At 41.2% G+C, this 17,145-nt stretch overlaps 1 protein-coding gene across 6 annotated transcripts in view; it reads left to right on the plus strand.

Moving 5' to 3' along the window:
* The window catches only part of FAM171B (family with sequence similarity 171 member B), a 73,256-nt gene that overhangs the window by 44,755 nt on the left and 11,356 nt on the right, over positions 1 to 17,145 (plus strand). For 2 of the 6 annotated variants that reach the window (XM_077829767.1, XM_077829768.1), the window contains exons 2-7: positions 6,168 to 6,401; positions 7,264 to 7,356; positions 8,366 to 8,524; positions 11,038 to 11,208; positions 13,724 to 13,840; positions 16,685 to 16,808. In XM_077829767.1, coding sequence (XP_077685893.1) covers positions 6,168 to 6,401; positions 7,264 to 7,356; positions 8,366 to 8,524; positions 11,038 to 11,208; positions 13,724 to 13,840; positions 16,685 to 16,808 — 898 coding nt within the window. Of the gene's footprint in view, positions 1 to 1,529; positions 2,015 to 2,060; positions 2,189 to 5,789; positions 6,070 to 6,167; positions 6,402 to 7,263; positions 7,357 to 8,365; positions 8,525 to 11,037; positions 11,209 to 13,723; positions 13,841 to 16,684; positions 16,809 to 17,145 lie in introns of those variants that run through there. The other 4 variants (XM_077829769.1, XM_077829770.1, XM_077829772.1 and 1 more) reach the window with 4 other exon arrangements.

A 17,145-nucleotide genomic window follows, 5' to 3' on the forward strand; every position in this document is an offset into this window, starting at 1 on the left:
GGCATACAAAATATGACCATTAGTCAAATTGTGCTTTTTCTGTAATAGGGAATGCCTGCAATAGAATGAAAATATACTGCTTTGGGTGTTTGTTGAAATTAACTACAATATTTTTCATTGGATTTAAAAAGTTCGATTTTCCAAAACAAAAACATTTTAAAAAAATCAATGAAGTCTTGTTGGACTGTTAGCAAAATTCTCATTTCTCTTATTGAGATCAATATATTGAAGTGGACCTTCTCTTGAATAAAACACCCTGGAAGGATGGTTATTTTACAATCTGCAGTTCCTTAGTTTGTGAATTTAGAACTGTATTTATTTTATGCAATATAATACATTACAAAATGGCATTTAGTAATTTTACCAACCTGATTGGCTGGTGATGTATCCTAACCATCTGGTTATAGTACAGAAATCTCATAAGCCTTTGCTCTGGTAGCATTCTCTGTTGGCTGTTCCAGGATTATCACTCTGTTCTTCAAGCCAGAAAGCACAACTGCACTATGAGCTTGTAAATTGGTGGAGATTCCTCATTTCTGTACGAGGACTTGTGGTGATGTGAGTTCTTGTATTTAGGAAAGACCTTTTCAATAGGTTTTGGGGCCCCGTCATAAACTCTGGTGATGATGCAGGAAATCTCTCTGATTCGGATCATTTAGCAGAAGCAGAGGCAATGGCAAACACCTTCTTATGTATTCTCATCCTCCGTGGAATTATGCGTTTCTTTCATTCTTAGACCAGGTCCTGTCCTACAGTACTCTGTAGATGAAACATGTTTAACCCAACAGGTCCGACTGGGTTTGGGTAGTTGCAGTTCATCCCTTCGAGCGTCTGTGACCAATGGATCTAGTGACCCAAAATGGCCTTCTTAAAGAAAAAGTATTGTTTATTTTAACCATAGGAGCAACGCATAAAATAAGAGAGGAGTTTTAAAACAACAAATTATCTACACATGTCTATTATTATTACTTATTATTTCTCTTCGCATAGCACCTAGGAGCTCCAGTCATGGACCTGAACCCTGTTGTGGTAGATTCTGTACAAACAGAACAAAAAGTCAGTCCCTGCCCCAAAATACTTACCATATTTAAGGCTTATCTACCCATTGTGTTGGAAGCCTAAGAAGACCTAACTGCTTCAGACCTTCCAAGCAGGGTCTGTTTGTGTGTCCTTAAACAACTGCTTCCCTTCTTGACAGAGACTTTTAAACTGTTTGTAGTTCTTCTGTTCCATATTGGCAAAACAAGCTGTGTAACTTGACTGGAGCCAAGGAAATGAGATCATTCCATTCAATAGCCCAGGCATTGTCTCTTTGACATTTTGGGTATGCCTACACGACGAAATTAGGTCGATTTTATAGAAGTTGGTTTTTAGAAATCAGTTTTTTACAGTTGGTTATGTGTGTCCCCACTAAGTGCATTAAGTCGGTGGAGTGCTTGTCGTAAGTGTTTTTGGATACATGTCGTCAGTCGCCCCTCCCTCCATGAAAGCAACAGCAGACAGTCGTTTCACACCTTTTTTCCATGCAGATGCCATCCCACAGCAAGCATGGAGCCCGCTCAGTTCAGCTCACTGTCACTGCTGCTGTTTTGATGCAGTACGACTGATAACCGACATCATCCATCGCTTCCCCTGCAACTCTGCTCTCCTGCTCTTGTAAATAAGCTCAGTCTCAATAGCAAATTTCTCCATGTTGTCATCATCCACCACTTCCGCTGCAACTCTGCTCTCCTGCAGACGCCATACCATGGCAAGCGTGGAGCCTGCTCAGCTCACCGCTGCTGTTGTGAGCATTGTATACATCTCATGCATTATCCTGGAGTATGTGCAGAACTGGGCTAAGAGACGCCAGCACAAGGACGATTGTGATGAGGACATGGACACAGACGTTTCTGAAAGCACGGGCTGTGGCAATTGGGACATCATGGTGGCAGTGGGGCTGGTTGATACAGTGGAACGCCGATTCTGGGCCCGGCAAACAAGCACAGAGTGGTGGGACCGCATAGTGTTGCAGGTATGGGATGATTCACAGTGGCTGTGAAACTTCCGCATGCGTAAGTTTCCTTGAACTTTGTGAGTTGCTTTCCCCCACCCTGAAGTGCAGGTATCCCAAGATGAGAGCTGCCCTGACAGTGGAGAAGCAAGTGGCGATAGCCCTGTGGAAGCTTGCAACGCCAGACAGCTACTGGTCAGTCGGGAATCAATTTGGAGTGGGCAAGTCTACTGTGGGGACTGCTGTGATCCTAGTAGCCAATTCAATCACTGACATTATATTATCAAGGGTAGTGACTCTGGGAAATGTGCAGGTCATAGTGATGGCTTTGCTGCAGTGGGGTTCCCTAACTGTGGTGGGGTGATAGACGGAACGCATATCCCTATCTTGGGACTGGACCACCTTGCCAACCAGTACATAAACTGCAAGGGGTACTTCTCAATGGTGCTGCAAGCACTGGTGGATCACAAGGGACGTTTCACTGACGTCGACGTAGGGTGGCCGGGAAAGGTGCATGATGCTTGCATCTTTAGGAACTCCGCGCTGTTCGAGCAGTTGCAAGAAGGGAGTTACTTCCCAGACCAGAAAATTATCGTTGGGGATGTTGAAATGCCAATAGTTATCCTTGGGGACCCAGCCTACCCCTTGATCCCGTGGCTTATGAAGCCGTACACAGGCAGCCTGGACAGAAGTAAGGAGCAGCTCAACCATAGGCTGAGCAAGTGCAGAGTGGTGGTAGAATGTGCCTTTGGATGTTTAAAAACTCGCTGGTGCTGTTTGCTGACTAGGTTAGAGCTCCGCGCAACCAACATTTCCATTGTTATTGCTGCTTGCTGTGTGCTCCACAATATCTGTGAGAGTAAGCGGAGACATTTATGGTGGGATGGGAAGTTGAGGCAAATTGCCTGGCAGTCGATTTTGAGCAGCCAGACACCAGGGCAATTAGAAAAACACAGCTAGGCGCGCTGCGCATCAGAGAGGCTTTGAAAACCAGTTTCATGACTGGCCAGGCTACATTGTGACAGCTGTGTGTTTCTCCTTGCGGCAAACCCACCCCCTTTGTTGATTTTAATTCCCTGTAGGCTGACCACCCTCCCCCCTTTGATCACAGCTGGCAAAGGAAATAAAGTAACTATTGTTTTGAAACCATGCATTCTTTCTTTATTAATTTTTTAAAAAGTGAGATAATTGACAAGGTAGCCTGGGTGGGGTGGGGTGCGGGAGGAGGGAAGGACAAGGCCACATTGCTTTTTGTAGCCACACTACAAAACAAAACTGTTTGAATGACAGCCTTCTGTTGCTTGGGCCATGCTCTGGAGTGGCTGGGTCGCCAGAGCCTTCCCCTCCGTGCGTTCTTGGGCGTCTGGTGAGGAGGATATGGAACTTGGGGAGGAAGGCAGGCGGTTATACAATGGATGCAGCGGGGGTCTGTGCTCTTGTTGGCTTTCCTGCAGCTCCAGCAGACACTTCATCATGTCCGTTTGCTCCCCCATTAGCCTCAGCATCGCCTCTGCTCTTCGCACTCAGTTAATGCTTTCCTGGCCTCTGCCACTGAATGCCTCCATGCATTAAGCTGTGCCCTGTCAGTGCATGAGCTCAGAAAACATATCAGCGTGAGTGCGTTGTTTTTTGCCTTCTAATCTGCAATAACCTCAGAGATGGAGATGATAGGGGGAGCATAGAAACATTTGCACCTGCAGGGGGGGATAAAAAGAGTAAAATTTAAGATGATACATTTATGAGAACAAAAGGGAGGCTCTTTCACAGTGAATCAAGCAATTCATAGCAGACAGCACATGTGCTTTAGGTACAAGGTTGCATTTTGCCTTTTATATTGAGCGCCTGCCGGTATGGTGACACATCACAAATGGCTGGGCAACAGAACTTTGTTTCCGGGCAGCCATGGTAAGCCTTTTGGTGTGGGGTTGGCTTCTTACGCCTTCATAACATGTGGGAATGGTTTCAAACTGCAGCACCATCCTTTCCCATAGCAATCAATGCCAGTTGGGTTTCACATTTAAAAGGAGGGGCTGCCATTTTCGGGTGGATGTGCAGCACACACCTCCTCCCATCTCACCGCGTGGCTATTCTCCAGGATGATTCCTTCACCCCTCCCCTCGCTGCTTGGCTATTCTCCAGGATGATCCCTTTTAGCCAAGTGCAAACAACCCAGCATGAACGGGGTCCTTTTACTGTTCCCTTACAAAAAGTCCCCTATTTCAACCAGGTGACCATGAATGATATCACTTTCCTGAGGCTAAAACAGAAAGATATAGACTGAATGCGACCAAAACCCAGGACCATTTGCTGCCATGCTTTGTGCTGCAGTGATTCCAGACTACTTGCTACTGGCTTGGCATGGGAAAGTGTCCTACCATGGAGGAAGAAATAAGGCAGCCCTCCCAGAAACCTTCTGCAAAGGCTTTCAGAGCACTTCCAGGAGAGCTTCATGGAGATGTCCCTGGAGGATTTCCGCTCCATCCCCAGATACGTTAACAGACTTTTCCGGTAGCTGTACTGGCCGCGAATGCATCCCAATTCTTCAGGGCACATCAAACATTAAACACTATTGCTTTTAAACCCTGTACTATAGTTACAAATATGCACTCACCAGAGGTGCCTTTCTCTGGCTTCAGGGTCCGGGAACCGGCCTTGGGAGGGTATTGGCTCCAGGATGATGAAAAGGTCCTGGCTGCCAGGGAGAACAGATTCACTGCTTGCCTGCTATGTATTCTCCTCCTCCTTCTCATCCACAAAATCCTCCTCCCTGTTGCGTGAGACTCCCCCCTTGCAGGTGTCCACCAACAGCGGTGAGGTAGTATGTATGGGGCTCTGACCCAGAGTGACCGTTGGCCTCCTTTGTCTTTTGGTAGGCTTGCATGAGCTCCGTAACTTTCACGTGACACTGCTGTGTGTCCCTGTTGTAGCCTTTCTCCACCATGCCCTGTGCGATTTTGGCATATATGTTAGCATTTCTTCTTTTTGATCGGAATTCAGCCTGCACAGATTCTTCTCCCCATACAGCAATCAGATCCAATGTCTCCCTTTCAGTCCATGCTGGAGCTCGTTTGCGATTCTGGGGGGACTGTATGGTCACCTGTGCTGCTGCGCTTGCCACGCTGACCAAACAGGAAATGAAATTCAAAATTTCCCAGGGCTTTTCCTGTGTACCTGGCTAGTGCATTGAAGTTCAACATGGTGCCCAGAGCGGTCACAATGGCACACTCTGGGATAGCTTCTGGAGGCTATCCCAAATTCGACCCAGCAAGGTCAATTTTAGCGCTACTTCCCTCGCCAGGGAGGAGTACAGAAGTTGATTTTAAGAGCCCTTTAGATCGACGGAACGGGGTTGGTTGTGTAGACGCATTCATTTTAAAATCGACCTAACGTGGCTAAATTAGACCTAATCCCGTAGTGTAGACGAGGGCTTTGAAGCATTTAGCTGGAGGTGTCTTATCAGGAACCTGCTTGTTTTTCCCACCTCCTATCAAACCAAACCTGCATTTTCATACAATAAACATCCTGATAAACAAGTCAACACATAATATTCCTAAATTATCTCAGACAACTCTAAATCTATCCCATAGGATAAATAATGTTCTGAGTTGCTGAGATTCTATTGGAAATGCACAGCACACTGTAATATGATACTTCTTTCATACAAGGTACAGGAGAATCTGGGCCCCAGTGGAGCTATCATTTATTTTGGGTTTGGAACTGCAGTATCTGTTGCTTCAGAGTTTCATATCTCAGTATGTTGTGTCCCAATAGCATTATCTTTTTTTCCTCTTGGTAGGTTACAGTTTTGAGCTATGACATCACTTCTACAAAGCTGGCTTTGCAAGATGGTAGAAGAAAACCTAGAGAAAAGGACTAAAAAGTACTTTAAAGAAAATATCCCCTAAGCATTCCATCAGCATAATTTTGCACTGATGCTAGTGTTGAACAATCACATTATTCTTGTTGGACAAATGCATTTTGAATGCTAAAATTTGGGATGTGAGAAAAAGAGAAATATGCAAAATTGACAACGAGTAAACCACAGAATATGGTTACTTTTGTCTGTCGTCAGCCTGGTAATTTAAAGTATGACAAATATTGTTGCTTAGTTAAATATTATGCTTAGTCATTATGGGTTATGACCTATCTCATTTTTTCCCCCTTTTTTTCATAGGATCTGTGTTTATGCTGAAAGTTCAAGTAAATGACATCATCAGTCATCAGTACCTACCCCAAGCAATTGTAGAAGTGTTTGTTAACTACACAAAAACAAATTCCACCCTCACTGGAAACAATGGAGTAGTGTTGATAAAAGTTCCCTACAAGTTAGGTCTAAGTTTAACTATTGCATCTTACAAAGAGGGCTACATGTTAACACCATTGCCTTGGAAGACTGGGAGAATGCCAAGTAAGTAAACCCTTTAAAGTCCTATTATTACACTGTGTTCAATTGAAGCTTCTTTCTTCCTTGGGTAATCCACCTAATTGTAATGAGCTGTACATGACTGAATGAAGTCAAAGTCGGTCATGATTGAACGCCAGATATTAAAGGTAAATGACCCTTTAGACTTGATAAAATTATAACATGGATTTTTAAAACTGAAATAAAAATATTTTTAACTGTTGTTGAAATTATCTGTCCATGCTGAGAGTTTATACTGCAGTGGGGGTATGATTTGAAGAAAGTGAACGCATGTGCATATACATATATGTATACATACATACATGTAATATATGTACACATACATGTGTATTTTTCATGGTCATAGCAGAGTGAGTGAAAGGCCAGCTAGGAATGTTAGAAAGTGTTAAGATTATGGGGTACCGAGAGGCTGAAATGTGATCGTGGCTCAGAGCTACTGCTCTGAACTCTTCCATCTGTCAGTTTAGTTATGTTTTCAGCAGTGTTTCATCATGAATGGCCTGCTTTTAACTATCACATTTTGTTTTTAATAATTCTATTAGGGTGTGTTTTTAAAGTGCCTGGGTTTTTTTTATTTATTTTTTTTTTAAAAGAGGATGGGCTGTCCAGGAACTCCAGCTATCGTTTAATCCACGAACATGTACACCATGAACACTGGTAGTCCACACTGCCTAACTAGTATGATTCATCCCTGGACTAGTGGGACCGCTTAGTCCTTCGGTCTTCCCATTCCTTCTTTCTTTTTCCCCATTTGTTTCCCTGTCTTTGGAACCATATGTTTGACCACAACTTTCTTTGAAACTTTTACACATGTAATCAGATATTCTTAATGTCTGTCTTTCCACAGTATACTCATCTGTAACACTTTCTCTGTTCCCACAAAGCCAAGCTAATATATGGTTGTTTGAAGATACAGTTCTAATCACTGGAAAACTGTCTGGTAAGTACAGCACTACATGGGATAGGATGTAAATGCTTTTTATATGGAAAACTATGTGCCTTAACTAATGAATACAACTGTTTTTTGCCAACAAATTCTGTGGGGAGAAGTCAGTGACCTCCCAAATGATGGTGTTGTTTTCTATGCACTTAAGGGGTTATTCATGAATGTTTTTCCACCTTGTGCACAAATAACCAGCTTTTGGTTAGCAAAGCAATGGCTTCTGGCACCGGTTTCCACTAAAAATAAATAGACCTATTACTTATGGCCAAATTCCAAACTGGTGTAAATTGACACAGCTCCACTGAATTGGGGCTATGCTGATTTACACCAGCTGAAGAGCTGGCCCTCAGATTCTATAATGTAGCAAGCGAAGCTCCTTCCAAATCTTCCGGCCTTCCACGGATGTGAGTGTTATTTACAGCCATGTAGACATTAGGTTATTATCCCTGTATTTATTATTTATTTCTGACCTTCTCATCTCAAATCACAAGGGAGTCTGAATAGAAAGCTGCTGATTTTGCACTCTGTACATGTAGGGGTGGGAGGTGGAGGAGGGGGGAGATTAATGGATTGAAGACATGTCCTGTGGAGAACCAGCGCTATTAAAAACACCAGAAATCTCAGAGGAGCTCATTGCACTGGCGTGCATGTGCATTATTCCACTGCATTGAAAGGCTCTGGTAGTCTTCAATATGGTTACCCAAGATAGTTATTTGAAATGTATCTGCCTCAGGAAAGATTGAAGCTGGAGAACATTTGCTGTAGCAGAGAGTGTTTAGAGAAGCCAAGGATTAGGGATGGGAGCAAGAAGAAATTATTCTGTTTTCAGATACTGTTGTATATATGCTAGCGGCAAGTACTGGCCTAAATCTAGACAATTGCAAACACTCGAGAGTAGGGGTTTGAAGCAGTGTTTTGCACAAAGGATTTCTGGGCTGTTTGGCCATAGAAAGGATTAATTCAGATTGAATTATTGCTAATTTAAAATGTTACTCTTTTTTTCCAGATGCCAAATCTCAACCAAGTGTTCAGTTTCCCAAAATTTTAATAAAACTTCCTATAAGCCACCATATTACAAACGTGACAGCCTATTTGACAGTGCCACAGCAGTTTTTGAAAGTGGACAATTTTTTTTATACAACAGGAATTCTTCTAAATAAATCAGGTATATTAAATTTGTTAGAATCTGCACTTTAAAAACATAATACAAGTATGTGCTTATGTAAATATACATATGTATGTATGTGCTTATGTAAATATACATTTCCCCTGTAGTCACGAGGGCCTGATGCTGCGCCCATTTCATGCAATAGCAAAACTCCTTTTGACTTTCACGAGAGCTGGATTGAACCAATACATGTTATAATTGTAGATGAGTAATTTACATCACTTTACATCTCATTCAAGAACATAATAAACACCTCTTTTCCACAGGCATAAATAGTGGTACAGAGGGCCATATGCTGATTTCCTTCTCTGGGGGGGTTCCACACATACTATATTACCCCTCAGTGCAACCAAAGTAGGGTCTGATCCTGCAATGTGCAGAACACTTTCAGCTCCCATTGATTTTATTGAGAGTTGAAGGTGTTCACAACTTTCCAGAATGCATTCACAATTCTATGGTGAGATCCTCAAGTGGTGTAAACTGGGTTAGGGCTATTGAAGTCAATGGAGCTTCATCAATTTATACCAGTGGAGGATCTGCCTATATTTTTCACTTTAATTCTATTACCTAGTCAGCGTGGGCACTTTGCCCCACCCACCCACATAAGGATAACACAGAAATTATCATTTGACTTGCAGACAGTTAATCCATGCAGCATTATTGATTTACTTGAAGTTAATCCATGTAAGCCTGGTGATACCAGACAGGCACTTTAAATATATGGAGAGCAATTGAAGAAATAAAGTATGTTCTCCACATCTGTTTCAGTGAGTAAAAATACATTTTGAAACAGGTCTAAGTTGTTTCATGGGTTGGTAGTAGTCGGGGGGGGGAAGTATCTTAAAAGACTTAACCGGTACGCAGGGGCAGGGTCCTCAATCAGAAGGGGTGTGGCCTCAACCGGAAGGGGCAGGGAGTTTGAATCCCCAGGAGCCCCAGGGCTCTGGCAGCGATTTAGAGGGCCAGGGGCTCTGGCAACGGCGTTCTGGCGCCAATTTAACGTGCCTGGGGCTCTGGCTGCTGCTGCCCAGGGCCCTTTTGAATTGCCAGCCTGGGGAAGCTGCACCCTGCCAGTAGAGTCGGCTGTGTACCGGCTCTTGCTGGTACGCTGGACTGGGCAGGCTTGCTTTCACCCCTGGTGGCGGTGGTGGTAGTAGCCGTGGTAATACGTTGTACATCTGTAGTGCTACACCTTTTTAATGCACTCTGACATAAGCCACTGACTGCATTCCTCATATTGATTCACGCTTACTTTCTAATCCACATAGTTATGTTGGTATCCAAGAGATCACCATGCTGTACCCTTTATTCCATCCTACTTAAATGTTTTTTTCTTTTCTTCCCAATGCCCACGGTACAACAAGGCTCTTAAAAATTCACTGCAGTTTTATGGTTTCATTAATGTGAATTGGATGATGTCCTTGCCGTGGCTTCTAGCCAAATTATCTGAGTTTCATATTCTAGTTTAATTTATATTTAATCAAAATTCTCACAAATACCAGTATCCTATTTGTGTGTGGACATTTGAAGATTTAAAAAAATTGTTTATAATACAACTTTTGAACTTGAAGCATCAGAGATAAGCAGTGTTCTTCTCTTAAATTCTGTCTGGTGTCTTTTTAAATTATTCATAGAGCCTCTTCCTTCAGGACTATATTTTATAGCCGGTAGAGGCTGATATCTGATACACTGACAGTTGTCTCGCAACTAGTTTCTAACAGTGTGCAAAGCTCTAATATCATTCTGCTACTTAATAATTCTGTTTGTCTTTCTTGAGCAACCTGTCACACTCTGGATCCTGAAATATTTGTATCACATAGTATCAGTTATTGCAAGTTTAGTGCAAGAAGAACGAAGGGAGACAAAGTTACAGCCCACACAATAAAGCAGTACAAACACAGTGGTTCCTTTGAATATTTTGACAAACCATAAGTACTGTACCTCATGATTAACGCTACAGAAACTTCTAAATTAACAAATTAATCCTTTCAGTAAATTTTATTAACAGAGCTACTTAAATACTGGAAAAGACATGCAAATATATCATGAATACTGGAGCTTCAGTTTGATTAATCTGTAACAGAACACCCCTTAATATGCGTGGATTCACAAATCATTCGACTTGGTCTGCAGTATTCAACATAGAATAGCTAGTCTGGTATCTGAGATTTAAAGTACTTGCTACCAGGTATCGCTCCCCAAAAGCCAAATTTGCTTAATATTGAATTCTGTGAATACTGTCGAACCAGCTTTGTTTAAAAGTTATATTTCTCTTTTACAGGCCTTAAATAGGAATTGCTGTGTACCAATTATTAAAAAGTATTCATTGAAGAGGTGAAATGCTTGAGACTTGAGTTTTTTCAAGTTATATTGACATCTCGTGGTACAGACCATACATTCTCATGATGGCTTGCCTTCAGTTACAAATGAAAACCCATTTTTAAAAAAATAGTAAATAATGTTCTTGAGTGTGTATTACTTATGGACAAATTATTCCTTCTGTTGATTAGGTTTTAAAAGCATTGAATTGACCCCTCTTGCTGCAATATGTGTAAACCTCCTTTCAGCTGGGAAAGAATTGAAAGTGACTGGTCCAATTCATATTACGCTGCCTCTTCTACCGACAAGTAGGGTAAAATCAGGAGATGCTATACCTGCATGGACATTTGATATGAAAACTGGTATGTCTGCTATATACTTTGGAATCCCACTTTAATGCTGTATATCATACACTGCAATATGTAGTATTAGTGTGATGTGGAGTAGTTTGAATCTGTGTGCATGTGTTGAATAATATATACCACTAAAACCTGTTGGTTTTGGTTTGGGTTTTTTTCAAGTAGGGTCATAGATATTTTAGCAGGATTTTCCTGGTTGTAAATGTTTTAACTTGCATTTCTGTTTTTTCAAAAGTATATCCCTGCTTTGATGAATTCAGCCATGAACCATATGTATGTAAATGAGTTATATCAAAGAGTAGTTTTAAGGATTGATCACATGTTGATCTTTATTTTCACAATTCCATAAGTATTTGGGACAAGATAGACTTTTTAAAACTGATGTAAATTTAAGCATGATGATGGTGTCTTGGCTGATGGTTTCACTGACATTCAAAATTAAGAATTATTTGAATATATTATGCTCCAGAGTCATACCCCTAACGTTCACTTGAAATTAAATGTTAATACTGGGACAGACATAGCTTTAGTCTGTTTTATTACTATTATTATTATTTTATGATTATTGCAAACAGTTAAGAAAGTAAAAGGTATATAGGAGAAATAATAGAATTAAATTAGAGTTTTTCTTTTGTTGTAATCTGACATATAAATATCTCCTGTCAAATATTTACAGTAACAACTAAATTGAAATAGACCAGTGATCTTGTTGACCCGCTCAGATGCACTAGAGGAAGGCAGAAACCTCCATAATGCAGCTCATCTTGCAATACTATATTGGCAGGTGGTCCTGACTCTCACTGGCAATTAGCTTATGCCTGAAATATAAGCCTATGTAATTGTATCCCAGCTACCATGGATACTATTCTAATTCATATAGAGCTAATCCTTTTCTTGACTCTTACTGAAGTATTTGCATCAATAATATTTAAAGTACTCTTGTTCTCAACATGTAGTTAAACTGATTTTTCAGACTTGTTATAAGATAACTGAAAATTATATCACTCTGTTTAAAGGGTACTAAAGGACAATTAAATTATAAATAAATACCCCTACATTTTTCTTAGTACATGCTGTTTCCTATGGAGTAGAAAGTAAAAAAATTAAAGAATGCTAACTCTCTAATTTTAAAGGTGATTACAAATCTTTGTTACTTTGCATAGATATTTTTATTCTCACTCCAGGTAGGACTTTTACAGAGATTAATTCTCATGAGAATCTAGGTTGTACTTCTCATAAAACTACCTCTAAAACTTGGAATAATTTCCTTTTTTACTAAACATATGGCTTTGTATATCGATTGTTACCCTCTTCTTTCCTTCACATTATACACAGCCCCCGCACCTTACAAATGACTGGATGGCTTGGAGTGGGACGAATTGTGCTGTCTTCTCATCTGTTACCTTACTTCACCATTTTGTACCTTGTAAAATGGTTCTCTGTAGTGGGTCTGTGGCCATGCTTCGCTGTTAGGCTTGGAGGGAGGCCCCACTGACTTACTACCTCAAATAGTCAAATCACAGGGAATTAGAAGTTAGCTTAGACTCCTGGCTGGGCAAGCAGCAATTAACAGTCTACAGCCCAGGCCCTTTTGGGCGGGGCACAATAACAAGCATTCTTTAGCCTGCGCCTCCTAGCAATTCACAGCCTAGGGCTCACAGCCTCCTGGCTGGTGAAAGCCCCAAACGCACAGGCGCTCCACCTACTGTGAATAGGCCACCACCTCAGGGGTGGGGTTAGTGGCAGGGGGACCAAGGCCTCAAGGTTTTTTAAGCAAACTTCTTTGCAAGCTCTTCACAGTATGCAAGTGCAGTATCCTACCTTGCAGAAGCTTGACATGACCCAAAACCTGTTGTTTTGCACTGCAAGACAGATGGTGTGGGATCTGTGGCCTAACAATAAGTCTTCCTTGGGCTAATTGAGCTGTTTCAGCCTTAGACAATTTAAACAGAAAAAAAAAAATGTTCAAGGCAGGTATTGTTGATCCCGTTGCAGTCTTAATGGATTACCATTGCTTGTCCACTGTACACTAATAACTAATGCTGGAAATTCTATTAGTTGTGCTTAAGTTACCCACCCTTAATAAATTTAAGCCTTGCACTAAAGTAGCAGAAGGTATGAATTAAAATTATTTTGGTGCAAGTCTGTGTGTGGACTCTTTTTTATTATTATTATTATTTATTATTATTTTGGAATAAAACTGGCTAAAGTCATTTAACAAACCACTAGATTGACTTTAGTTATTCTTCTTTGAAAATAACTGTCCACTCATAGAATTGCACTGAAATATCTAAATCGGGTGTAGAAAAAGATTTAGTTAAGTCATACAAGTTTGTGTGTCGACAGGGTTTAGTATATAAGATGAAAGTCCCAGAAGAGCTTGATTTTAAATGGTTCCTTTTTGATTTTCCATACTTTTCTGATGACTTGCTTTATGTAATGCCTTTTTCAGTGGTAGAACCATATATAAAACAAAACCATGTCCCGTGATATGTTTAATGGCTGCCTTCTTTTTCAGGTGCCTGGGTAAATCGTGGGCTGGGAATGGTGAAGAATGCAAATGACCATTTAGTATGGACGTATGTTGCGCCGCACTTGGGATACTGGATAGCAGCGCCAGTGCCTGGAACCAGAGGTATTGCATATTATTAGAACACAAAATCATTACACTATCCAAATAATAACTTAATAGCTGTTTGTCAGTATAATTTGCTTCTTGAAAAATAGAGGAAAAATTGGTATGCAGGTGGCTTCAATCTGATGAGAGTCATTGTTAATAAGATGGAATTCTGAGGGTGCCTCTGCTTCTGTATACAACATACACGTGCGTTCTTGTGTCCTTTAACTGCTAGTGATACAGTTGACTTGGGGATTGCAGGGAACACAACCCAGCAGGGCTGTCCTTAGGATTCATGGGGCCCTATGCAGTAATATTAAACTGGTGCCCCTATGCCCAGCGGCAGCCTGGGCTTGCCTCACGGCGGCGGCATCAAAGGATACTGAGCCACCCGGCCCAACTCACAGCAGCAGAGAGTCAGTTCCCCGCAGAGACCCCCATACCCTCTTCCTCATGCAGAATGCGCAGCACCGGCGCATTCGGTTCTGTGAATACGGCTCCTGCCTAAGGACACTGCAACGCGCACTGGGTGTGCGGGAGCTGACCCGCTCTTATCTGCTCTCATGGGTGGTGGGTGAAGCTGCTGCCAGCCCACCTCTTCTGTCTGTGGCCCCACCCAGGCTCCAGTCCTGCTCCACCCCAGGCCCCGTCCCCCTCTGCCCAGGCCCTGTCCTCTCCCCACTGTCTCCCTCTTCTCTTCCCTCCCTCTCCCTGCTCACTCCCTTCCAGCCAAATCCCTGAACCCAAACGAAGCAAATGACATTTGAAAAAAAAACTCTTCTGCAATTTCTTTCTAAAGAAAACGGGGCACGTTTTCCACTGCATGCCAGGTGGTGAAGACTGGACATGCAGAACGTACCTAATTAAAAGCACTAAACTTGGGAATAAAAATGTCAGTCGCAGGTTTTTTGATATGCCCTGAAGTTTGTCAGAGATTTATTTGCAAAAACTTTGTAGTAAGGGCGAGTCAGCCGTCTTGCTGAATACAACATTAAATATTATGGAATACATAATGCAGCTCTTCTCTGTTTTACATTTTCTTAATCAGTATTTCTAAGATGATTTTATATTTTAAATGTACTCTTAAGTCTTCATAAAGTAATCTTTCCAGATTACTACATATTTAACTCACTGAAACAAAGATGATATTTTAAATTAATCAGTCACAGAGGTTTAGTGTGTTCATAACAAGGTTCATTGCTTTTAGAAAAAGGGAACACTAATTTATTTACCCTGTGTGATCTCCATAACAATAGACATGTTTATGAAATTTCAGCAACTTTAAAAAATGTGTTTCCAAAGATTTTAGGCATAACAAAGGATTTGATATCTTACTAGGTACTGATTTTGCTGGAGGGTTCTCGTAAAACTAGTTCATCAGATAGTCAGAAGTAAAGAAAGAGAAACTCTGTCTACCTATCTGGAAGGAAAGGGCTGTTGTCCCATTCAGGGCTCTCTTCAACCAGGGGAGCCGGGGGTGAAGGGAGAAAGGGAAGGACAGGAAGACTTTGGAAGCAAGTTCTTTTTTACTATTGTAATTAAAATTAAAATGTGTATTTTAGATAAAGGTGGTCTTTTGAGGGATTTATATAAAAAACTACATGTCTGAAGATCCAAGCATTTAAGGCTAAAGACGATTGTGCATCTAAAAATCTATGCAAGGATTTTTAGAGATTTGATTTTATAATCTTCACCAACTCACTAATGAAATATTTTTAAAGCAAATTTTAAACTAAGGTCCTATGGATTAACATGTTCTGAGTAAATATTATAGTAATGCACAACTGTTTTTGTCAGTAAATTCAGAAATTGACAGTATGTACCTGGGGCTTAGCAAATGCCTGTTAAATGGCTTCATTGCCACTTGAATGGCTCTTTAACAGTTTCAATGTTGTGCTAATTGATCTGGCAGGCTGGAAGGCTTTTTCACTTTTAAGTTATTAGATACCCTCTGGAGGAAGACTCACCAGCAGCCAGCTGTGGTGGGAGCCTGCAGAAAGGGTCAGAACAGGGATAGGAAGAGCTAGGAGGTGCCCCAAATTTTCAGGTGCCCTATGGAGCCGCGTATGCTGCATATGCCTAAGGACGGCCCTGAAACCCAGCATACTTCGAAAGAAGAAATATGATTTGTGGAATCGTTTCCAATAAGTTGGAAAAAGTATTCTTCCAGATCAGCTGGTGCCTCAGAGCAGACATGGTCTCCCTCATTTTCCCCATTTTCAGACCTCTTGTCAGATACATTTTTGGAGGGAGAGAGAGCCAAGCCATGTTAGGTATATATATTACTGCCATCTTCTGGGCGTACTCTAGAAGAGAAGTATCAACATAATGAACTGAAAAGCTGTTGGAACCCTCTGTCTGTTTTAGTCCCTGGAACTGTGTGGGGAGGAGGATGGGATTGGATTGATTGGCCACAGTGGTTACAGCTTATATAGAAGAATCTGAGCTTGCACAGGTAAAGTTGTACTTATCCCTGGAGTGGGGATTCATATGGACAACTTTTGAAAGAGAAAATGTGGTTTCAGAATTTTAAAATTAATGTGACATGATGTGACAGCAGCTCTGTTTAGGGACTAGGATTTTGAAACAAATTCGGACATATAGCATGAACACCATTTGGCTGGAATTGAGCAAAGGCAATATGTCAGTGTTTGTGACATCAGCCCCTGACGTGTGATTTGATATTGGTGATGGTTCCCACATTTCCATAATGGCTAAAATGACCAATAGCAGGATAGTGCAGGGGAGCAGAACAGCAGCTAGAAAACTACAGTGCAATTTATCAAATGCAGTTTTGCATGAGAAACACAATTCTTAGTTCTTGACATCTCATTTGTTTGGTTTTGTGTTTAAAAAATCTAGACTCTATTATTAATGCAGTTTCCAAGGACATAACAGCCTATCACACAGTGTTCCTTACAGCCATACTTGGAGGTACTATAGTCATTATCATTGGATTCTTCACTGTTCTTCTCTGTTACTGCAGGTAAGGAAAAAGAAAAGCTTTAATATGCTTAGCATGGATGGAGTTTAAAGTTAACATATGGGGCTCTTTTGAGACAAAATAGTTGTTTTCTTTGTAATATCTAGGAAGTGCATGTGTTTAAAGTCTTTTTCAAACGTACTAATTTAAATATATACACTACATTAATATGCAGTGTAATCACAAATGATTTCATTGGTTTTTGAACAGGTTTAAGTTGGTACCTACTGGCTTTCAAATTGTACATCATACCTTTTAGTCTGTGAAGTCTTAAGTGCAATCTGTGCTCATCACTAGTATTTTGAATCATATGTCCTACAATTCTCTCTCTCCCCCCCCC

The sequence above is a fragment of the Eretmochelys imbricata genome, chromosome 11, assembly GCF_965152235.1.
Source record: "Eretmochelys imbricata isolate rEreImb1 chromosome 11, rEreImb1.hap1, whole genome shotgun sequence".
Lineage (NCBI taxonomy): Eukaryota > Metazoa > Chordata > Testudines > Cheloniidae > Eretmochelys > Eretmochelys imbricata.